At 39.8% G+C, this 25,891-nt stretch overlaps 1 protein-coding gene across 2 annotated transcripts in view; it reads right to left on the reverse strand.

The window, feature by feature from the left end:
* The window catches only part of CNGA3 (cyclic nucleotide gated channel subunit alpha 3), a 37,309-nt gene extending 11,418 nt beyond the window's left edge, over window positions 1–25,891 (reverse strand). The window contains exons 1-5 of one of the 2 annotated variants that reach the window (XM_087756141.1): window positions 25,724–25,891; window positions 17,487–17,618; window positions 10,464–10,580; window positions 7,542–7,721; window positions 2,043–2,162 (exon numbers count right to left, since the gene is read on the reverse strand). In XM_087756141.1, the coding sequence (XP_087612267.1) occupies window positions 2,043–2,162; window positions 7,542–7,721; window positions 10,464–10,580; window positions 17,487–17,587 (518 nt within the window). In that variant the 5' untranslated portion in view covers window positions 17,588–17,618; window positions 25,724–25,891. The remainder of the gene's footprint in view (window positions 1–2,042; window positions 2,163–7,541; window positions 7,722–10,463; window positions 10,581–17,486; window positions 17,619–25,723) is intronic. The other variant, XM_009472566.2, reaches the window with a different exon arrangement.

Raw genomic sequence — 25,891 nt, forward strand, 5'->3', positions numbered from 1 at the left:
AGCTGCCTAAGAGGAGAACGTACCCATGCAGGCAGCTCCAGGTGAGGTACCAAATACTAGCTTCATCCCATCTGACATGCTGTATTTATTTGTTTGACCCAACTTTGGATAAAGTAAGTAAGAGTGGAAAGAAAAACACAGACATTCACATTGCCCAGGCTGAAAACCACAGCCTTTCTGCGTATGACCCCCCGCTGAAAAAAAGTAAAATGTTAAATGTTTCTTATTATCATTCCAGCTAGAAGGCTACAGTCCATTGCTAGAGAAAGAGCCTTCCTTTGCAGATTAATGTTTATGGTTTTTTGGCAAATCTTATTATGGAAATGACTGTACGAGCATGCATTTAAACAAGTAAAAGTGATGTATTCAAATACATGTTTACACAAGTAAGACTCTGTGTGTGCATACACACATATAGTGTGTGACTAGAACTAAAACATGTATTATTACGTAAAAGCAAATTTCACACATTCGCAGTCCTGGCACCCTAGGCCTCACAACAATGAGAGATGCTCAATGAAGCATACGGGCCTGGAATTTAAAGAAAATTTAAAGAACAGCATGGCTAACAGCACATGTAGAATATGCTCAGAAGTGCCCCTCCCCAGCACGAGAAAGGCTGCTACGGAATAGACGGCAATTAGGCATGTTGTATGTAATCAGAGGAAATATGTATTAGCGGATTGTGAGGTCCACGGCTGCAGAAGTTATTCCAACAGTAACATGTGATAGTGTGATCTGTGAACTGTGTAACAGTGTGGGGAGTATGTGACCGGGCAATGCTTGGATATGCAGTTGTGTGACTTTTCCTAATCTCCAAGAATGTAAATATATTAAAATGTAATGATAATTTATTTCATATTTGTGTGTATTTCTGGCATTATCCCTGCTGTCAGCTGAATGTCCAGATGATAATGTTAGTAAAGGAAGCAGCTTTAATGTAAAAAGTATTCACTTTGCCATCTTCACAACAGGTTTTGAGCCATTTCTTCTAAAATACTGGTCACCACCTCAAAACTGGTAACCATGAACTATGGTCTTCATATGAGAGTACACCACCTTCTAGACATTAAAACATTTATTTTCTTTGCTGAAAAGAAAGCTGCAAAGCTCAGGCTCTCACTACACAGTAATTGAAGCCGAAAGAGAATCCTTAGAACAAAGGCTTTCTAATCAAACAAACCTTTGATTAAGAAAGTCAAGATCTTGAGATCAAGCAGATGCCATTTGGAAGTGATTTCTAATTACATGTCCCCATGCCTACATAGCACATGCCACCATATACACACATATAAACTTGCAGTATATTACTCTAATATACTCCTTAATTGTGAAGTCCACTCAAATGCATTCTTTTATCTGCTGCCATTGTTATTTTTAATGACTGGTAATACTAAATTGTACTATGTTTGGGTCAGTTTTGGGGGAACAAAACAAGAGCAGGATCCATTTCTGTCAAAAGCATTCAAATGATCTTGTTTTGTTGCAGAAATACAGCATCTCCTAATCAGCAGAAGCAAACTTAAGTGATCACTAGTAATGAACTGCACCATACTAAGTAATTAAATATGCTAATCAGTGTAGTAACTAAACTTATGCGTAAATCTGTAATTTTCTACATGTAAGATTTTTGCTCTTTGTCCAAACCCGACTTTTGGTTCATCTGCTCTGAATCATTATGGACATTCTGGAACAACGAAAAGCCTGTGCAGATCTGCAAAGCAGGTTGCTATCCTAAAATGCCCTCATAGTAAAAAAGTGATCTTCAACAGCACATCAAAGTGACCAGAGGTAGCTGAACTCCCTTTCACTGACCTAGGAAGCTGTTTCTGACAGGTCTAAACACAGGTCTTAAAGATGCAACAAGTCTATTGAGCCGTTGTACCTTTCCAAAGGGGAAAACGTATTAAAGATTTGACAGGCGAACATTCTGCAGCCTACAGCACAATAATTGTCGTGGAAGTGTTACAATGAAATGCCATACCATGCTTCGTAGTGTGTGAAGTGTGTTACAAACACACGTTCACATTCTTTATACTTACTCTTCTTTTTTTTTATCATCTTTTTTGTCATCTTTCTTTTCCTCCTTCTTTTCCTCTTTCTTTTCCTCCTTCTTTTCCTCTTTTTTCTCCTCTTTAACCTCTTTCTTTTCTTCCTTTTTGCTGTACAACATAATGTAAGGCTTAGCAATATTACCGATATTTTAGCAGTTAAGGGAGAGGGTGGATGTTGAGGTACAGGAAACTAGACGAGACTCCAGAGAGAGCAGGACAGGGATCCAACTGGTAAAAATGGTTTACGGGCTGAGGCCTTTCGAGCTGACACCACCACACTATCACATCGGGTAACCAGCTGGCTGATTCTGTGCATTAGTCACCCACGCTTTCTTGACCTTTTCAGACATCAGTGTACCAGGCTGATTTTAATTAAATGCTTCCAGTTTGTTTCATTCTTTAGAACTCAGGTATTTAAAAAGAAATCTATCAAATTACAATAGAACTTGAAACGGTTTAACAAACTGTCGACATTCTTTGTGTATCCAAAACCTCACAGTGACCATCTGCAGCTTTAATGGTAATTAAATGAAATGAGGCTGAATTTCCTCTCACAGTTCTTTAAAACCAACATAGCTGTAATTCATTCATTACCTCTGGCTTCAACAATTGCCTTGGAGAAGAATCCCAGTCAATGTTTGAACAAAAGCACCAAACGTAGGGAAAAGAGGTGTGTCTCATTTAACTACATACTATTAATTTTATAACTGCTTTATAGTCAACATGATTAAGCCAACCTATTTTAGATCTCTACAGTAGAGATCTACTGTATCGACAAGATAGTCCATATCTCATAGTCCATATCTACGAGATGACTTGTGCCCCAAAAGCATTTTTTTCTTTCCATCAGCTGTAAAGGAAGAATGGATTGCCTAGTTCAGATGCAGGTGTCTACGTCTGATCAGAGGAGCCATGCACAAGTTGCTCTGCCTGTATTCGATTGCCACTGTATTAAAAGGCTGAGCATTAAGCATGAAGTTCCATCCTTGCTAAAATCAATGGGAATTTTGCTTAGACTTAATGGAATCATGATTGTCCCCATGTTTATTAATTGCTTTTCATGCAAGAAAGTAAAATACGGACCATTTAACATAATTATATCCTACCATTCCATACTGTCCAGCACAGACCCAAGCTGCCAGATTTAATTCCAGATAATGGATTTTCATATTGTTCAAGTATGTACATCCTTTAGCTCATTAGAATGTGATAAGCAAGATATAAAGATGGATCTGACTTCCCCCATTCTTAGGTTTGTGTGAACTGAAGAGTCTTGAGCTATGTTAACTGATGCAGATAGGCCCACGCATCCTCTTCAAAACTGCAGAAAATTAACGTCTTTCCTAAGATTCTGTCAATCTTTAGAGCTAGATTTGCAACATGCATTGGTCAAGAATTACGTAAACTGAAGAACTGCACTCATTTGCACAAGCAGAAAATCCACCATCTGAGATCTCCCTGTCTTGTATTTGAAATGTCTTTATTCCTTGTAGCACAAAGTGTCCCCACTGGTTAGACAGAAAAGACTAAACGTTCCTGACACTACAGCGTACGTGGATAATGCATATATAAACATAACTCTCCACACACAAGGTCTGGTTTGAATGAAAGCCATGGACCCCTGCTCCCACGAGAGCTACGTGTTCTCCTCTGTACTGCCAAGATGGGGTCCAATTCTCCCCTTGCACTGTTGTCAACAAAGGACAAATTAGTTCAATGACAGCAACATCCCACAGCAAAGACAGAATATGTAATAACAGTTGGAAAAGTGCTGCTGACAGGATTTGAACCAACAGGTAAAAAGTTTAGTGAGCTCACGTGTGCTTTTCACTTATACCTGCTCATATTACTCAGATCAGAAAAAGTCTACGCTGTGAATGGCAGTCTGCCTATGAGAAAGAAGCACTCCAAGGGAGAAGACAACAGTCACCAATTTTAAGATCATAGTAGCTTTCACCTATCAGCAATGAGCACCTGTTCCAGTTCTTACCCTTAGACATTTCCATAGTGATGCAGCACCACAGTGTAATCCAGAAAAGTCCAGACTCATTTGCTAAAAAAATGCTGAGATTCTTCCATTTCTGTGGCCTCTGTTCATCTCTCTATTGTGGTAACTTCCAAGTTATCATACTCCCACCGACTTGTAGTCTGGCAGTGGAAGTCACTCAGAGGAAAAGGTTGGCCATAATCAAAGCCATTAAAGCATCATCTACAGTTCCCCAAGAGCAGGCACTCTTAGGTCTTTAACATAATGAAAACGCCAAAGCTTCAAAAAGACCTGCATCTTTTTTTCTTATCAGTACTACTGAGTAAACTGGAATCCAGTAACTAATAAAACATCTTGTGCCTGTCCTCTTTCACAGCAATACAGTGGCATCCATTCTGTTTTTCCAGCACATTAAAAGGAGCATGCACCTTCAGACTTAGAAAACATGTCTTCATCAGCCCCTATAAAAACACTGTCATAGTCTTTGAATGAGTCAAATATTTGCATTTCTCATCTGTCAAGTACTTTGCAAATCAAGTATTTTTCAGACAGGCAGGCAGGTAGACAGACAGATGTTGTCTTCACTTAAAAATAATGAAACATTGGAAGGACGAAAGTTTTGCCCAAGGTACATGAGTCATTGTCAGAAACAGAGTAAGAAAGCAGTGTTTCCATCCTAATCGGTCCTTTGAGCCCTGACCAGCAGGCTAGGCTCCAGGCTTTTAGCACTTTTTTTATACCAGTCTAAATAAAATTCTGCACATTTCTGTCACTGTTCACTGCATACTGATTTTCCTTTTTAATAAAAGTTATGCAAACCAAACCAAAAAGTTGCTTCAGGAGCAGGAAGACCTCTTGTTCAGGTATGTGCACAAAGGTTTGCAGCATCATTTAAAATGTACAGTTTGAGCTCGCCCGTGATGGAACTATTTGGAGAAAAAAAACAAGGGTTTCCTAAAAGTATTTCTGACATAATCAGAAACTATCCTGATTATTTTTAATTTTTGTTTTCATCTGGAAAGCAATGAAAAAAATGAACTATCATCATGCGTGAGAATAGATCTACTGCTGGATGCTACAGAGCAGATATGTCCGCAGATAGCTGTGGTCTAAGACATGTAACAAACATTGGTGTTGGGTGATTTTAAATTACAGGAGCTCTTCACCTTTTCAAGAGATTTCTCTTTGGTGTAACACTGTGAAATAGCTTGTCAAATATATAAAATAGACTCCAAAGGACAGTTTCTGTCAGAGCTTCTGTTGCAATGCAAGTCTTATTATGTTGCCTGTCACCCTCTCTACATCTACACCAACAACATCTGCTGAACTGAAACACACATTTTAAGACGATGGTTAGTTTTCATTTAGACTGCACACGTGAGTGTTTTCTTGGTACCCTGATCAGTATCCACTTCTCATTTGACAACCTGAAATTTTTGGGGCACTTGATTTGCAAAAAGGGACTAGTATGTTAAAAGAGGAAAATCACTATTAGAAAATGAATACGTGAATCTCATTTAAAAACTGAAGAATTAATAAATCAATTGGCAATGCAGTAAAATCAGCCAGCTGAACTAGAGGAGGTAGGGTCTAAATGCTTAATCGAATTCACTCCTTGAGAGGTAAGGGTAACTTCAGACAAAAAGAAGTTCACAGGGAGCATGAAGGATGCTTTTCATACTAAGAAAACTAGATCTTTCTTTATAATTAAACTATATTCTTAGGGAAGGCTTAGGAAGAGATAAGGAGTTTATACTACAAATGTTACTAGGCTGGAAAGGGAAAAAGAGAAGGAGCTAGTAGTAGAAAGGTGTCTGGAAGTTATCAGTACTTACTCTTCATTGGTGTTGTTGCTATAGTTGACATTAAACCTGGCCAAGGGCCAGTGACTGCAGCAAGTTAAATAAAACACATTAAAGAGTGTAAATACTGTTGGTATTTCATACATGTGTTTACCGACATGATGGACTGACTTACTAGCTTCTCACATATGCACTGATAAGATTAGGAAGGTCAACTTTGACTGCAGTGATAAGCCCCTTTGCATAACTATTTCAAGGCACCAGTTTCTTTTTACCATGTGCTTGGCACACACATTTGTGACCACATCTGATGTCTGAAGCTTGTTCTCAGGCATATTAGTGCATGGCAACATGCATCTCACTATTTTTAGCTCTGTACTCATTTGGCTACTATTTTAAGTGTTCTTCAATCCTTTCAAGTCTTCTTCACAGATGTAGTGCCAAGGCTTGTGGATAAGCAACAAGCATACCTACCATTCCTGAAGAATTAAGCCTTCACGACAGAACAACTGGGAGCTACTGTCACGGGGCAACAGTGTAAAACTGAGAAGACAAGGACGGATACTCCCATATTCACTTCCTCTAATAGCCTTACATAGAGGTCTGTTGGCCCAGGATCAATATTGTCCTCTCTAATTACTTCGAATCTGTAGTTGCTACTGATCCAGATGTCTCAAAAATCAGACAACGGTCTGGCTAATTCAACAAAATGTGCTTTTGAGCTGAATTTCTAAGGAGTAGATCAAGTAAAGATAATAAGGCTGACCACAACAAGTCAAGGTAACCTGTATCATGCACAGCCCTTCAAAGGTTCTTGCTTTAATCTGAATTACTAGCTGAGATTTTGAAACAAATCGACTTATTACTTGCTTACCTACCAATCTTTAACTACGCAAAAAAATATGGGAGTCTATGCTTCAAAGCATAATGCCAAACAGAAAGTCAACTTTTGTCTTGGGACTTCATTTTCCTCTTTTAGCTGGAGTTACATTTAAAACACCGTATCATGTATTTATAAGGTAATATTAATTCATCAAGTCAAAAGACTGTAAACACATAAAGGTTTCTCTTGCAAGCCTCTGTTGTTCTATTGGAAAAATTTTAAGATAAGACTAAACCTGCCTTCCATACCAAAGACTATGTGCTAATAAGTTAAGTCAGCAGCCAAAAGATTTTCTCAATTCTGCATCAGAAGCCTTCTATAATGTTAGCAGTTGAACTCCCGAGTAGGTGTAATAAAGCAACGTCACATTTTGTGCAACTGCTTGTTTGGAGTTTCCTAACGCTTGCAGATAATGTGTATAACATTAATGTCCTGAGAAGCCACAACTAGCAACATCCTAGGTTCTTGAAATAGAAATTGCATTCATCCTCAGTAGAGAGGGGTTTAGCAACATCAAGTTGCACAGGTAGATGCGATAGAATTCCAGTTCTGAGAAACCATTCTGCCTGAAGCAGCATGATCAAAATCCTTTACTTCAAGATCTTTGCCACAGTGTGTCTGAAGGGGAAAGAGAAAGTCTGCTGAAAGCCGTAATACTTCAGTTATGTGAAGATTCCTGGGCAGCATTAGATACTCTATTCATCTCCCAGGCTAAGTTCCTTACCTTCTTCTTAAAATAAAACTTACATCCTAATCATCAAGGTAATACCATAACCTCAGTCGTCTTCCTTTAAAGTATAAACACATCTTCTTACCTGTTTACTCCCCCAGGCCGCTCACGAATACCCAGAAAGGAGCGGATGTTACTTTGCCTACTGGACACCTCTATGAGCTCTGGCCCTCGGATACGTTCTAGGAAAGAATCAGGTCTTTGGTCTTCATGGTGCAAATGTCTTGTGGCCCATGACCTCACAGATATGACAAATCGTGATAGCCTGCATGGAACAGACATACAACATTGACTGAGCCAGACAAGAACATCAGATGGCTTAAATCATCTCCACAAAGAGTAGCCCAGGAGGACTTTTCTCCACTTCTGCACCCGCCATGAAATTAAACTGGATGGATTAACTGTGTGAACCCAGTCACTTCCCACAATTTCATACGTCACCTTTTGCAGTGGATCAGGAAAGTATCTTACACATCAGTTCCTAGTCCACTGTACCAGCACTGCAGGAGCAACAGAAGAATATTCTTGCCAAGTGGGGGCAAACCAAGTGGTTGGGGTGGGGCAGTTGACTGCTAACAAACTTCCAACATTATGGGATAAAGGGGGAATCCTTGCCTGACAGGATGAGGAGATATAAAATACTCACAGGATCACATGCTCAAGGGCTGGTACACACAGTGGAAACAAAATCTGAATAATTGGTGAGGGAGGATGGACTTTGAAATAAGGAATGATAAAAATTCAGCCACTTTCCCTGTGATTTTAAAGGGTCTGTCTGCAGACATATTAATTGCCTATCACATATAAACCTGCTTACTGCATAGGAAGCACTATTTCCTGATCCTAAATTTCTAGCAGAGCACCAAAATGAGATAAGCAAAAAATCATGACAACGTAATTAATTTATCACTGTATCATTATGTATCTTCTTCTACACCCACTAATTCACATTACGAATCCTTACAATGTTTTCTGTCGAAGTTCAAAGGGAAACATGTTTCTGAGAAATGGAAAATAATGGAGACTGAAATCTAGAAAAAAGTGATTATATTTATTACCCACACAATATATTGTATTATTTCCTATCAGTAGTCTAGTTTGGACGAAAGTGATGTTAATTCAGGTTTCCCAAACTTAGCCTCAAAAACAGCGTAACGAAATCCTGAAAAATGCTTAACTTCTTACAGAGACCTTGGGGTACTCCAGGAAAGCTCTTTACATTCTCTCTGCATTGGCTAGTATTACATATGCTCAGAATCCACAAAGAGGTTGATATGAACAATTTCAATCTTATGGTAAAGTACATTAGCCTCTTGCTTGCAGTTCTCAAGGGCCTAACTACACCTCCTCATAGACCTTGCCCAGATTCTCTTACCCTGAAATAAAAAGGACAAAAAAGGCAGGAATAATATCACATATCAGAAATTAAAAAAAGATACTTCTGGTTCTTTTGCACTATACCAAGATAGCACCATACAGATCATCTACAATTTCCAACAATTAAGAGAATCCAAAGCCTACCAAGAATACAAAAGAAAAGAAAAGCTCCACATAAAAGCCTGAGATTATTTAATAGATTTCTCACTCTATTCAAAAAACGCTGCATAAAATTAAGCTACAGAATTTTTCTCTTTGCCTGAGCAGAACTCAGCTTTCACATAAGGAGTGGTATGGAAAACTACTAATATGGATGTTCTTACTTACAATAGAAAATGAAGCATTTTGATGAGACCTGTTAGTTAAGAAGCAAAGATTTACCAAATTAGATTGAAAGCTTCTCTATTTGAACAAAAAAATAGAATTTTCTGATTTCTGCCATGCTATATTATTTTCACATTTTTGTCCTTTAGATCTCAAAGTAAGATACTCAGTGAAGTCTTAGGTCCTTGAGAATCTGCATTCAAGAGGCATGTTATGTTACCATAATATTTAAATTGCTAAGCATTCATGTTTTCATCACAGGCTTCCTCGCATATTCAGAGCATAAGTAACTGGAGCTACACACACATGTAATTCAAACTATCCTGAAAAAGGGTAAAGGACAATATAAACAAAGATTAAAAAGGAAGTTCTCAATATGAGTTTATATATTCATGTGCTTTACGTTTAAACAAAACACACATCTATAAATGTTTTCCAACTTCTTGCAGACTCTGTAATCTACATGCAGTGGTGTCACTATCTGACAACGAAACAGGGAGATACAAGTTTATTCTGCACCATGCAAAAGGCTGAAGTGTAAACAACACTCTTCAAATGACTCTAGTTTTATAGTAATTTTTTTCTTTGCTCTTTGAAATACACTATTCTTAAACTGAGTGTAGTCTGTATTGTGTATAACAACGGTATCTGAAGACAGAGCTCTGTAGTCTCAGCTGGAAATATTTAAAGCACACAGTTAAGTTTTTGAAGCTCCACTTCACGTTTACGTTTAATCCCGGTAAAGTAAATGACTTAAGCAAATGGTTGACTTGAATTTTGCTGACTAAGGCTCCCAATCCATTATAAACATAACTGGATTCTAAAAGCTGAGCAGAACTCTTGCACTCCCAACACAAGAGCCCCTGTCTCCTCCCCTGCCAGAGCCATCTACCAACGAGGGAACAATCATTATGTCTTATTTGATAGGAAACAAACACTGCATCAGCTATCAGCCAGAACCAAACACTTATCCATTTACTTTACAGTCTGGCCTCACTTCATACGTTTCCTCAGCGTTCAAGGTATTTTCAGATCTGATCATGTAAAAATATTTTTTTTTATTCAGACTAATTTGCATGAGCTCATTCAGCATCTCTAGGATTCTAGGGTTTTTATTAGCAATGAGTAAGTGATGAGTTCAGAATCAAGGTCAAAAGCAGCTTCTGTTACTTTTTATAAACATTCTTCAGCTGGACTCCATCCATTTTCTTTGGAAAGTGATGGTTCTTCTTACTTTGCCTCCAAATTGTGATCAGTCTCTTTCAACAATTTAAACTTGGTACTGGAAATGGTATTAGCACGTTACCTTGCCATTGCTCCCGTGCCCATGAATGAGCTCGTCTGGGATTCAGACAGATGTCTTCCCTCCACAGAGATGACTCTCTGCAGTTCTGAAGATGCATCCTCACACATTGAATGGGTTCTGCAAAAGCAAAGTTTTTTTCAGAATTCCATACAGCCTCCAGCAGACTTCTCCCCATCTGATTCTTTCCACCATTACATCAGGAAACAATGCAGCAAATTGTCCTCTTCCTAGTAACACGGCATACATTTGAGCTATATACATAGAGCTCAGTCTATATTCCTACTTTCCCGGAGCCATCCAACACAAAATGAAGTCAGTGGAGGCTCTGCCATCCGTTCAGCAAGCTCAGAAGCTGATTCTTTACCGGTCAGTACTACTCTGGTGTGCAGAGAGACAATTATGGGGAGCATGGTTTCTCCTCTAACACCTCCTGTAAGGCATCAACAGCTTTCCTTCAACATAGAGTTCATCCCCAGGGGCCTTTAAAGTGATTGCCCACTGCTTTTTTTCAGTGTCATTCTCCTAGACATCGTTTGGGTTTAACAGTCCGGAATTTCTACCCGTGCAGTTCCTTCTTATGACTTGAAGCAAATACACATCTCTTTTTGCTTTCACTCTTGCTTGGACTGAAAGGGAAAATGGTGATTTTACAGTAGTTAGTCCTGAGCAGCACCACTGCTGTTCTGACCAGCCTGTTGCTGCCAGCCGCACAACTGCAGGGCTAACGCTGCTCGCTTCGTAACTGCAACGTCACCTGTTGCAGAGCAGAACAGGCTACAGGTCTTCAGGGCTGCTCTGGCAGCGACGAGATGAGGCACTATTGCCACGCATCGAAAACACTACAACAGCCCAGCTGCACACAGCTGCAGGTAGTGATTGTAACGGTAAGCTACAGGCAGTGTCTGACAACTCCCATGATTTCCTGTAATTGTAAGACTACTTATTAGCACTGAAATAATTAGCATTTGAGAAAAATAGATGAAATTTTAGCCTCATCTTTCAGTAACAGAGTTTTGAAACTGACTTCACTGGAACGTGGACTTTATCAGGGCTCACTCTGCGTTTTTTTATGGGAGTCCTAGGGTTTTCTCTGTTTTTCATTCTTTAGTATTCACTTCTACAAGACTTTGTCACATCCATTAAGGATCACTTCCCCCCCCCCCCCTTTGTAATGCAAACAAAAACTCTCCCATGAGTCTGTTAATCTGTATTGCCAGGAAAACACTGACTCCAGCGCTTGCAGTATCTTCATAAGAACTGGCAACAGCATTTTGAATGCCCACAAAAGGATAATTAGCAACTCAATTTTGTGTGTACTCCCAGCTGAGAAACTGACAAACAGAGAATTAAAACTCTATTCTTTCTACACAAAGAGCCATGCTAAAAAAAGACAGGTCCTGCACTGCCAGAATTCTCAGCTTAACTGTTTTGTTCTTCTCTCCTAATAAGAAGACACCAACAGACACTCCTTAGTATTGAAAAACTTTTATAGCCTAGTTTATATTGCGGGTGCTCAGAATATTGCGGATGCCAAAGTTAACAAGGCTTCTAGGGGAGAATGAACAAACTCATGGAACAGAAATCCATTGTGGATTACCAGATACACAGAGCCCGCATTCAGCTCAAGAAGTCTCCTGAGATGGATGCTGGGAGAGTATTAGAGGGAAGTACGTTGCAGATACTTGGAGTTTGCCTGCTTTTTTTTCTTTTTCCTGGAGCATCTGCCTACAGACCTGCTGGAGAAAGGATACTGGACTAGTCAGTCTTTTAGACTGCACTGCTATGGCTGGTTTTAAGTCCTTTTATTCCTTTTTACAGAAAAATAGATATTTTGTGTGATCTTAGACAGCAATAAATTCTAATACTGCTATTTCTGTTCTTACTTACCAATTATTGCTATTTTTGAGTCCTGAAAAAATATTTTTAAAAGAAGATAGTGGGTGTTCTTAGAAAATAATTTTAAGTGTCACAATTCAGACGTGAAAAAAAATTGTATTTTGCAGAAATAGATAGCCTTTCAGAGAGGCTTAAGCCAGTATCTTTTATTTTACATTTGGATGGATTAGAAGTTTGTGTTTAATCAGTGACTCATAATAAGGAGCATCTCACTAAGTTGCAGTAACTCAACTGCTTTTAGTGACTGTACATTAAGTTGCTACATTTGCTCTAAATACAGGTAATTAAATATAGGGGATCACAAAATAAAGTAGTGAATAATAATACAGAAAACAAAGTAAACACGGATTAAAACACTTTAGGTATCCTTCCAAGTAGCATTTAAAAAAGAAAAAAGATTGTCAGAGTGCGTTCTTTATCACTCTAAGAAAACCCTAGACAGAGGTCAGGCCCAGGAAACCAGGCCAATCAGACTTTCTCTGAAGTCTCAGAGGGAGACCTATCTCAATTTCATTAGCCTTTATAAGCATACTGAAATACAACGAACACAATGTGATGTTCTATTTTGATATAACTGTGCTGGTTTATCAGTGAGAACAAGAGCCAAGCAGGAGTTGAAAATTGCTATCCAAAATGCACTGTTATCTATCCCTCTTGTTTCATTTTGTAAACTTGTTTTAGTCCCAGTCTGTCTTATTACTGACATTGCTGTCCTTGGGCATCTGCTGACAACAAATAAAAGGCTAAGAATGGAGAGCTCAGCTTTATTTTGAGTAAATGCCTAGGAAGGCAATGGAGAATAGCACAGAGAGAGATGAGTGAGCTCTAAACAAGCTAGGTCAGGTACCAAAAGCAATACTGTCCTACTAGCTCCACTGAATCAGCACAGAGTCATACTTGCTAAGTACATCATCTGTTAAGTGCTTCATGTGCATGATCATCACCTCCATACTCCTCAGCAGTGGGGAAAGCTGCGCTCCACTGTCCCTACACAGGCTCATCATATTTTGTGTGTCTGTAACATTGAGAGTTTTACCACCTGTCTGTCCTCTCGCTAGGAGTAGCTGCAGAGCACTTAATGGCACCCTCTAACACCCCCAGGGTATGGCTTTTGGTGTCTGGAGCCAGAAGTACGTTGAAGAAATGTTTTAATCTAGGTGAAAGAAAACGGCATGCTTAATGTGACCTGATCTGAACACCTTCCATTCTGATCCAGAGTCCCATAAAACAAATCGAAAATTTCAAATTATTTAAATTGGTCTCTGGTCAGATTCTTACCAATAAATGATCAAGCACACTCACTCAAAAATTTGTATCTGTAGCAAAAAAAAGGCAAAACTCTCAGACTCAACTGCTGGAATCAAATTGTGTGGATTGTGGACTCAACTAGTGAAATTTCGAAGTCTATATTTTTATTTTGGTTGCTTGACTGTTTTCAAAAAACAATTTTCCGATTACTCTATTTGTGCATCAAGAATTTCTACAACTAGCTAAATATAACAATTTTTAAATAAATTCAGGTTTACCTTACAAAAAAGTTATAGCTTTAACATGTGTAGACAACACAGGAAAATCAAAATCATTTTGTGGAAACATTATTAAAGTGCTTGCATTTCACTTTTACAAATACAGTTCATGTATATCTGCAACAGGATCAGAAAACAACACACAAAGGACTCTGCCAGTCAACTCTTAGGAAAGCGCCTGTCCGATATTACACAGCAGTCACAAACATATTCCACTTTTAATTGACACAAATGCGAATCAAAAAGTAAACCTAAAATGAACTCTTCCATTATTCTAACTCCCTATTCTAACTCCCTATTACACAACTCACATACCCATTCCTGACTTTCTTCAACCCTGTTCAGATTATACAAGAGGCCCTATTTGTCAGCTGGCTTTATATTGATGCAGAGGGACAGTTACAGATAGGGCTGTTGATGTAACACCTTCAATGCACGTGCCATAGTTTTTACTTTGTTTTTACAAAGACGGACTCATTCCCAAGTGGACTCCGTAAGTTTGTTTGGCACCTCCAGCAAAACAGTAACCACTGCCATTACTATCCAAGGGTGTTACGCGGTCTGAAATCAATATGAGAAGAGAATACGCAGTGTGCCAAGAAATAAAGAGCAGGTTACAAAGCAGAAACCTCAGCAGATTATTGTGCCTCCTCGGCTTATGCTGAAAAATATTTTATTTCCACGGGGGTAGCACTGTCACTGTATCTTAGAGAAAAGTCACTGACACTGCGGTTTCTGCTCCATGCCTCTTCAGCTCTCTAAAGGCCAATTTAGTCCCACGCTTTCGAGGTACCTAGCAGAGTAAGCCCTGGGAAGGATACTTACATCAGTACCTGCTCTGCACCTGTCTCTCGCCTTGACTTAATTTGGCTCTAATTTTGCACAAAGATCTTCAAGCAAAGCCTAGAAGACCATTTTCAATTAAAATGCATGCAAAAAATCCAGAATTTTCATTTAGTAGCAACTGTTTTGAAGTTCTGATCAGTTAAACAGGAATTGCTGAAGCCCTTTTGAGTAATGACTATGAGCCAGACTTCAAGGGTGGGATTTGGCTCCAGATGGCAGCGACCTAAATTGGGGTTTCTAATATAAGCTGGGTATCTAAGTTCCCATTATAGTCAATTGCCATCTTAGGGCTTGATTCAGTTGCCTCAATATAGGAGTCTGCTACCATTTGGAATACCTCGAAATACTTTATCTGACCTCTCCAGAGCACCCAGGTCTCACCTCATATGCACTAGTCCAAGCTAAGTGTTTCAGATACTCTACGGTATCTCAAGTACCTTTAGATGTCTACTTTAGGCAATTAAATACCTCTCACAATTGACCCAGCCAAACGAGCCTGAAGAGCTATTCAACTTCAGGGTAAGCTGAACAGCTCCCTAGGCTCCACTGGCTCTTAGCGCTGACTAGGTCTCCACTGATGACAGCGGGAACTTAAGACACCTACTCACATAAAGACACTGAAATCCAGATGTCTACAAGGCACAGCTGAATCCCACTTCCAACTTTTCGATAGCCAACCTGTGTCTATAAGCTAATGTGCTGCCTGTCCTATTTGAGCTGTTTCTATACAGGGGCTGGATTTTAGAAACGAAGACTTATTTGCTATTTTTTTGTTTTGTTGATTTTTGTTTTAACAAGATGGACCAACTTTATAGCACACTACACTGTAAGAATATGGGCCCATGAATCACCTACTCCGGCATAACTGAGAATGACAGTTTAGAGATCACCAGCAGCTTTCTGTTAACTGTTTCAGTGAATGCTTTTCCTTGATAATACCTCATTCAACAGCAGAAAAGCACTTAAGCACATCCTTAGCATTAAGCATAAATTTAACACCCACTGACTTTAATGACAACTAAGTAATGTGCTTATTTGCTTTGTTGAACTATAGCCAACAGGAGCTGGAAGAAGATACACGCAAAGGAGAAATGCTGCTCCTCTAGAAAACCTGGGGGTTTTCCAATGTCTACAGCTGTATATTTTGCTACAAGACAAGGAAGGGCTAAAATTTTGGATGGGATCTATCTTTTGGTACAGACATATTCTAAAACAAATCTGAATTAAAAAAAAAGCGTATCAGAATTCTTTGAGTGGTAGTACAAAGGTATTGTATATACTTACTAAAAATCACTTCAGCAATCCCAAAACCTTAAATATGAGATCTCTTTTACAGAGTGAGATTGTATCTTTTTACTCATCTCTGAACTCCTGTAGTTAATGCTGATAACAGCAAACTTTCTTTTAAATTAATGGCTCTTCAAGACCATCATCATCATCATGATAAAGTGCAATTCATATTTCAGTCCTTCTATCTGTCATAAGCAAGTCATCCATCACCTCTGAAACTGCAGATGACTGCAGTGATTTAATTCTACATTTAAACCTTTATAACCACACCCTCACATCCCTGCCAGGAATTCCATTCTGTGAGCTGCTAATCACTGACATCCTCTACAAAAAGGACGTTAAAAAAAGGAAAGGAAGAGGCTCATTTCGATCTGTGTTTTCCCTCTTTCTCAGATATCACTGTAAATGGAGACAAAGGGACACAGCTTTTGCGAATCTCCCTAAGGAGACCATGGGGCAGTATAACTAAGTCAAGCAAGCCATACTGTGCAGAATAAAAGCAGCTCCATTTTCACTAGTGTAGGTACACCTACATGACAGAAAGTATCATGTAAGCAAAGCAGAAAGAAAAAAAAAAGGAGCAATTCAAACAGGACAGGGATCACATCCATACTAGATTGTAGGGGCATGCAATCCAAAATTATTGTAACGCAGGCAGTCCCATCGGCCCAGCAGGATTTTGAGTGCTCTAGTCTGGGTACACATTCGAACAGCAAGAGACAGTCTGACAAGGTCCACACAGCGGAGGTGGTCGACTGTAGCAAGCCAAAAGCAGAACACTTTTTCTAGTCTGTATGGGTGCTGTGGATCATCGGACACTTTCCTGCAGGCCCAGCAGGGTTTGCCCAGACTAGACAAGTGACTAGTACTGTGTAAAATGTTAAGTGCAAGCTCACTGGCACATTTTAAACAGCCACTTTAAAACTGTCAAAACAGAGAAATGTGAATGTAAAAGAAACCATTACAGGTTCACTGTACAGTGAGAGGCCCTGAAAAGCCAGTACAAAAATGTCGACATTCTTTATACACTACAAATGTTCCCCATCACAGGTACTAGGTGATTTGCAGAGGTTACTTTAAAAAAAAAAAAAAACCAAACTTCCTGAGGCTTTTCACTGCATGGCACTGGGAGGATCCCTTTTTCTCCAAATCCCACAGACTGGGGGAAGCACAGACCCTGCTGTCTGCCTAGTGACCTGAAAAAGGTTTCTCCTTAACAAGTTGGTGGAATTCCCACTGATGTGAAAATGGGGTTTATTCCTGAGGTAATACAGATTCTGGTTCCAAAACTGCAAGCATGACAACCTTCCTGTTGCCGTCTCTTCTGTATTTTGGATATACATCATTAAGTCAGTTAATGGTTCAACAGTATCATGATACAACACGCCCATAACACAGAGCTAGAGGAGTGCCACAAATTATGCAGCAATCTGTCCTCTGTACTGTGATGAAAGGAATATATTACCTGATATAGCCATTTTCAATCCTTTCAATATCTTCATCAGTAGTTCTGACAGTCAGTCTGTGCATACCAGGGTAGGAGTGCTGGGTGTTGATTTTTGCCATTTTGCTTTACATATCAACATCTAAATGACAGCTGAAACAGGGGGGAAAAAAAAAAACATTTTGTGAAGGCTGCAAAAGAAATGTGCTCAGTACTTATGAAGAATGATTTATTAGAACAATGGAACAGCAAAAAGCAAATTCAACCGTTTAAAGAATAGCCAGTGATATTTACAGGCACAATATCATACCTGTTTCTTGATTTATTTGCATTAGACAGAAAAAAGTGCTAGTAAAAGTATAACAAAGAAAATTCATCGTGACCAAAGAAAAGGGCTACATGACACTATATTCTTTTTAGTCTCTGGGCTTTCTGAATCCCTACACTGTCATACCTATTATCCATAGTGAAATTGCATTTAAAATCTCATTAAAAGAAGATTACAGTTAGAAAGCCAACCAAAAAGAGCTAGGTAATTCATGTGCTAGGGCAACCCAGTCCACTTTAAGCTGATCCCCTTGTGCTAATTTTATCTATTTTATGATGAAGATTTTTATTCTGCAAATACATATTAACCAAGCAGATAATTAATGAAATGTATCCCTCAGCTTAATATATACTATGAATTAATTCTGTATGATCTAAACTCTGCATTAAACACATACTAGGTTTTTTTCCATTTATTTCCAGATGTCATTTTTGTATTGCATAATGCTTCAAGACAAGCTGCTAAGATATTTAGCAGCCCAGCTCCTACAAGATTTCGGAAATTCACCTAAATTCCTCTCCAGATCCTTTCCATCTATCCCCACTAAACAGGTTTTAAGACCCAAGACAGGTGTCTCTAAAAATGACAGACTGAAAGACTGTCAGTGAAAGTTTTGAATTTTGAATTTTTTTTTTAAGTTTTGAAACTCCATTCAGAAAGGCTTTTTGTTTGATATGACTAGAATGAAATTCTCTTGGGATCATTCAACCACCTCAGACCATCTACTGTCCCTTTTTCACCTGTAATCCTGCCTCACTGACCGTACAACATTCAGCTTTAGCAGCACATGAAATACAGATCTTACAGAAACTAACATTCTGCCCTGAATTATTCCTGAAGCAAAGCTCACAATCCATGATTAGGTCTATGTTATGCATCCAGTTTCTTAAAAAACAGATTCTTGATTTACCCTTCAGTTAACTCCCAGATAACTAAAGGGAATCGTATGTAACTTTTTAAATTATTTACTATATTTCAAAATATAAAATAGATTAACTTGATTTTTGCAACCAGAAATAATGAAATTAGTCTAGAAATAGCCCTAGGGCATCATTTAACACCTGGAAATCTGGTTAGTATTTCCCACTTTTAATTTTACCTCAGTGCAAGTCAATTGATGTATAACTGTATCTCATCTTTAACTGAGCCCTGTACATACTGGTTAACTTAAGCTTTACCGTGGAAAAATGGGCATTTCTATGACACATTGATACAAAAAAAAAAAAAGGGGGTCTTTCAACCCACTCTCAGATTTGAATGTTCACTCAGAAGAATTAATTCCTGAAGTGCAGATAATTTATGCTAAAAACATGACGATGTATAAAAAAGTTAACTGTAACAGTCTCACAAACGGAATCAATTTTTTCTGTTCAAAAAACATCTGCCAAATTATTTCTGTTTCTGTTAATGCATATCCATTATAAATATCAATGAATGTGATTTCTTTTAGAATGATTCAGCCTTTGAGAAACAAACGTTGTTATTAATAAATTAACCAGCCAAATGAATTGGTTTCAAAATAAGTATGATGCCAAAAATATCTCATTTCCAGGAAAATTTTTCATAAATCATTTTGTAGTTATAATTACTGCTTCCATTACATACCTTGTTACACAGAATTAGATAGATGACACGCAATAGCGCTTCAGTGATTAGAACATTTATTTTGCCGTAACAGTGAGTACTATAGTCAAAAATACCTTTCTACATTTCAAATGCTGTAGGTGGATTTCCAGACCTGTCATTTCTGCATCAGATCCTGAAAGTTTGGTTAAAAACCATTAAGTACAGTACTTCTTTAAACTTCAAACTGAAATGGCTTCTCCAGATGTTATTAATCTCCTGAAATTAGATATGACTAGTCTGGAATTAGACACAACTAATAGGTACTGGAATAAGATATTCCTAATCTCCTGGAATGGTTCGAGTACGCCAGTGGTGCATTGAATACAAGAAACAGTTGTATACCTTATTTAGACTTCCAAAAGCTATGCCACTAAAGAAACAAAACAAGTCATAGGATATGAAACCAAACACTATTTTGGATGAAACACTAGCTTCTTAGAAGACAAAAAGCAAGAATGGAATTAAACAGTCACCTTCACCACTGCGAAAGTTTAAGAACAATATTCCTCAGGGTTCCATAGGAAAACCTCTCATCAAGGACGCTGATGAAAAGAAGGAGCAGCGAGACAAGAAGATCTCAGGATGGCAAAAAGTACTATGGGCAGGAGAAACAAGAGAGGAGTGCAAGGAACTTCAGGGTGACCCCCATCAACGAGATCAATTTCTCAGTTTGATGGCTAGTGACGTCCAATGTAGGCAAATGGAAATCAATCAATACTGGTGTGTTGGGTTTGCGTGGCAAGGTCTGGGTACTGGTGGGGCTACAGGAGCAGCTTCTGTGAGAAGCTGCTAGAAGCTTCCCTTGTGTCTGATAGAGCCAATGCCAGACAGCTCCAAGATGGACCCGCTGCTGGCCAAGGCCCAGCCCACCAGTGACGGTGGCAGCGCCTCTGGGATAATGTACTCAAGAGGGAAAAAAAAAACCAAACCTGTGCAACTGCAGCCAGAGAGAGGAGCGAGAATATGTGAGAGGAACAACCCTGCAGACACCGAGGTCAGTGAAGAAGGAAGGGGAGGAGGTGCTCCAGGCACCAGAGCAGAGATTCCCATGGTGAAGACCATGGTGAGGCAGGCTGTCCCCCTGCAGCCCATGGAGGTCCACAGTGGAGCAGATCTCCACCTGCAGCCCGTGGAGGACCCCACGCCAGAGCAGGTAGATGTGCCCCGAAGGAGGCCGTGATCACGTGGGAAGCCTGTGCTGGAGCAGGCTCCTGGCAGGACCTGCGGACCCGCAGAGAGAGGAGCCCAGGCTGGAGCAGGTTTGCTGGCAGGGCTTGTGACGCCACGGGGGACCCACGCTGGAGCAGTTTGTTCCTGAAGGACTGCACACCGTGGGAAGGACTCACGGTGGAGAAGTTCATGGAGGGCTGTCTCCCATGGGAGGGACCCCACACTGGAGCAGGGGAAGAGTGTGAGGAGTCCTCCCCGAGGAGGAAGGAGCGGCCGAGACAACGTGTGATGAACTGAGCGCAACCCCCATTCTCCGTCCCCCTGTGCCGCCGGGGGGGAGGAGGCAGAGAATTCGGGAGTAAAGATGAGCCCAGGAAGAAGGGAGGGGTGGGGGGAAGGTGTTTTAAGATTTAGCTTTTATTTTCTCATTACCTTACTCTGATTTGATGGGTAATAAATTAAACTAACTTCCCCAAGTCGAGTCTGTTTTGCCCGTGACGGTGATTGGTGAGTGATCTCTCCCTGTCCTTATCTCGACCCACGAGGCTTTCGTTATATTTTCTCTCCCCTGTCCAGCTGAGGAGGGGAGTGACAGAGCGGCTTTGGTGGGCACCTGGTGCCCAGCCAGGGTCAACCCACCACAAGAGAGAGAGAGACAGATAGACAGATAGCTCGCTCTCTGAGCCTGAATCTAGTTTTAGGCAACCCAATTGGAGAACTGGATCCTTAAAGTATCCTTGTGATTTTTAATTTTCCAGAACTCAGTGACTTATCTTTAAGTGCACCAAGTCAAACTACAGAAAACAAAAACTGCCTCAGGTTGAAGAATTTTCCAGTGTCAAACAGCAAAATAAAACTTATCTGAAACAATCCTAGCTCTTGAAAGATTGATATCTTTACCAATGACTCAAGCAGAATTTTAACATGCTTTCTCACTTAGTATTTCCTTGCTACCAATTGTACTAACATGAAAGAGATGAATAATAATTCCACACTCAAGAATATTGCTTTTCAGTGCATAAATCATTGAGACTGAAACTAGAGCTAAATGAGAAAGATGTATTATCCTACTGAAATTATAACAAATTATACATTAGTGATAGCTCTCCCTACTCCAAATGCAAATACTTCATGTACTCTTTTTATCCTCTTCCTTTTGGATTCAATAGCAACTGATGTTTTGTGTCAAATTATTTTATATGCACCATCTGGTATAAAAGACCTGTTTTATCAAGACAGCCAGTTGTTTGACAACAAATACGAGTTCAAGTAACATATGAAAGCTTCAGATTCATACAAGCATTTCCTAATTTTGAAAATCAGGTTCTACTTATCTCTTTATAACTATAATATTAAAGACTTAGAACTAGAGGTACGAAGGCTGCAGTATCTAAATTTTAGGAGCTCTACCATCCAGTGGATTTCCGACAGAAGGCATGCAGAAAATCAGGTACCCAGGAATAAGACGCTGAGAAGGAAGCTACATAGGCTAGCCAATATGAACTGACTGAAGCTAAAATGGGAGACTGAAAATAACTGGGCATCTAACTCCAGGCCAAAAGGAGGTGGCAGCCAGCTCACAGCCATGACTCCCCCCTTTCTCAAGTCTATTCACCCATTTGCAGCAAACTGCATTGTGCATAGGAGCTGCAGCTCAAAAATGAGAAACTTTCCAAGTCTGCTTCAAATTAAGCAAGCCAAAACCAGTTTTCCCCCTTTCTCCAGAGCCTCCTGCCAATAGATTATGGGATACACTCACACATACTTGCTATACTTTGCAGTGCTCTGAGAACACACACCAGAGCAGCGGCAGGAATACCTGTTTCCAGCACCCACTGCAATCTGGACACAGCCAAGGCCTCTGAGCAGCTTTGTAGCCTAGGTTTCAGGCAATTTTGCACATGCTCAGTAGCAAAAAAAACCCAACACACGGGCACACATTTAAATATTATGAATTATATTGAATTTAGGAAGTTGCTGGCTATCAGCTAAGCCACCAAAACGGACTGTGTAGCCTGTCAAAATTGTCCAATAATGCATATTAGTTTAAACATTCGTGAAAGAAGTCTGAACAACTATAGTCTCCCTCTCAAGAGTATTGAAACTTCACATCTGGGCTACTCTAGCAGCTCCCCTTTTGGGCAGAATATGTTAAGTCACCCTAACTTAATTCAAAATTGTTAACCAAACAAATATTAATACTTCTGATATGAAGTAAATGTAGTTGTTTATCAAGTAATGATGGACGATCAAGTAGTTTGTATCACCACTTAATATTCTTAAAGCTTATTTATCTAGAGTAAAAGGACTACAGACAGAAAATGCGGCAGAATTCAAAAAACACCTTTTCAAGATGAAATATGTATCACTGTCACAAAGTAAAAGGTAACTTTACATATGATTTTATAATGGCTCTTATGTGTTTGTGTAGTTGGTAATATACTGTTGCTCTTGAGGCTTTCAGCAACATTTTACTTACTGCTATGGAAGCAGTGATAAGCTGCACAGAATCACTTATATCATTTTAGTTAAGACACGTTCCAAATCCTCATACAGCCTCTCAGGTTCAACCCTGGTAAGTCTCTGGGATTTATTTTGGGATTTGACCTCCACCTACATGATCCTTGTTACATCACTTCGTAATAGTTGTAGTTCAGCTGTATGGCATGCATGTTGTGTACGTTGTGCGTGACAGTCTGCAGTTCCAATGCATCAGCCAGTACAGGCAACAAATGGACTTCGAAGCCTGGACACTGGACCTTTAAGCAACTCTGCGATTTGAAGACAAGGTGCAGCTTTTTTCTCCAGTGATTTGGAGGTTTGTAAATGAACCTGCAGGTTTAACTCTGGCACGCTCTCATGGAAATCAGCTTTGTATAAAGGCTACTGGATCAAGCCCAAGGGGTTGAAAAAATAATAAGCAGGCTGTACCACCTCACCCTCATGAATCATTATGCTTAACAGTTTAAATCAACGATTCTTAAATACTATGACCTCTTTTAGAAGTACACTGTTTGAATGTTTTTACTCTCTGAAACATCATAATGCATTTTCCATAGTCTGTGGACACCGATATCTCCTGAAAATGCACGTAATTTATATGCATAGCCGAGTAATCTCAGTACTACAGATCTGTCAAACAAATACACTGTCTCTCACAAGTACTCTAGGATGTGCATATACTGCACACAACATTGCATATTCATGTTGTGTATAATTTATAGTTTTAGAATGAAACGCATATGATTATCCTTGATCCATTTGATGATTGAGTCCCTGCCACCTTGCAGTAGCAAAATAATCTTTTAAAGAAAATGCATTATTTGGACTGCGTTTCCCTTCTATATCTATGAATTATTAGTAATACAGTTCAATTTTCTAAGATTTTTTTGCAGACCATTTTCTACGAATATATTATTTTTTAGACCAGAAACTGTTCAGGAGAAACTAGCTGTGGATATTGAACCTAACATTGTAAATTAAACCACAGTAAATTACAAATTACAGCTGACTGAACAACCAAGTCGCATCGTGTTGTTTCTGTTGCTAGTATGGTTTAATGTGATGTAGGTATCCATGTTTCTATATAGAAAATAAGCTCTGTGCAAGGCTTCTGTAACCACTGTCTAAAATTTACCAGATGTGCCAACATCTCTGTCAGTGCATTCATTTCCCAAGATAGCTCTTAAAAGTGAGCACAACAAGGGCATGAGTGCAGGTAAAACACGGCAGGTTTACATTTCTGAACGAGCATCTATAAAATATCTACCTATGTTTACATGTGTGCACGTGCATGCCTGGGAATGTTGCCCGTTCAAATTCACTCCCTGCCCACTTTCTGTAAACTCTCACAGCCATCCCGCTTGGCTAGGGAAGACACATGAGAGGTAATTTGTGCCACGTTTCACATGCAGTAGCAACAAGGCATTCGACAGAAGAGGATTTAAGAGATGCTAATGAAAAGAGATGGCGACACTGGAGAAGGCTGCAGGAGAACGTGCTGAAGCGAAACGACAGAGCTTGGGTGCAAACTGGATGACAAAAGCTGGGATGCGCAGAGGTGCGCAGAGGTGCGCAGAAGGCAAAGCCGAGAGGCGCTGACATGCAAGGATGGTGTGTAATTTTTTAAAGCTGATGTGCTCTTTCCTCAAGTCGTTCACTGCTTGTTTACCATGATTACCCTTGCTGATTAGACATCCTGACGGTCCCATTATCATCTGCACCGTGTATTTTTCTCATCAGATGGTTTTAGCATGCATACTCAAAAAAAACAACATAAAAAATATCAGAGAAAAAAAATAACTCTGCCGACTGAAGGCGAAGTTAAGCTATTTCAAAAACTGTAACATCTGAAACTGCAATTTACTCAGTTGTAACAATGCAAATTACAGATTTTAAATACAACAGTCCTCTTACTACTTGCTTTGAATGTAACAACTCTGAATCTGGAAAACAAAATACAGTAAAAAGCATCCACTACTAACCACCACCACCATTTACATTTAACGCCATTTCTTCAGAGAATTAAAGTAACCTTCATGTCATTTTTCCTCGGCTTCTTTTGGCTTTTCCTTCTTAGCACGTGAGTGGACCACACGTCAGAGAAAGACACTGATTGCAGTCATTATTGTATCTTGCACGTTCTCACACACGCTATGGGCCGGTTTACACTGCACAAGTGTTGCAGAAGATGTTATATTGCTAAAAGCAAGGTCAATTTAGCGGGAGCACCAGGAATCCCAGGAAAGCGATTTCCTTTCACTCCGCTCGTCGTACTTGCTAGCATTTTCTCTGACAAAGTCACGCTTGGACCACAGGCACCGGACAGCAGAGAAGTTAGACACACACGGACCGAACTGGCAAAGCTAAGCCTCCGTCAACAGGAGTGGGGTGATTCCCCCCCGGCCCCACTTCTGTACGGATTTGTGTCCTGAATTTAATTGTGGATACACGGATTAATCAGATCAACACTTTTCTTTAAAAAACAAACAAACAAACAAAACCCTTGTAAGTTACGTTTCCATTTCAAGCTTCTGCGTGAAGGTTTAGAACTGGAAGTCAGGCGCAGGACAGGATCCCACTCGCACAAGCATAACCAGAGGCGGAGGCTTGCCGCCTCCTCTTCCCGTCTCACCTGTCCACGACGTCCTCCGCAGCATCCCAATTCAGAAGCTCTGTCTGTCTGTCTGTCCGTCCGTCCGTCTGAAGGCAGGCGCTTCGGGGCCGTTATGCTTAAGCACCGCTGACGGGCAGCGCTGCCCTTCCCCGCCGCGGTTTCGGTGCGGACCGCGCTCCCGGCCGG

This window comes from Nipponia nippon, unplaced genomic scaffold (genome assembly GCF_047370975.1).
Source record: "Nipponia nippon isolate SJK-2023a ecotype South Korea unplaced genomic scaffold, ASM4737097v1 scaffold_2, whole genome shotgun sequence".
Taxonomy (NCBI): domain Eukaryota; kingdom Metazoa; phylum Chordata; class Aves; order Pelecaniformes; family Threskiornithidae; genus Nipponia; species Nipponia nippon.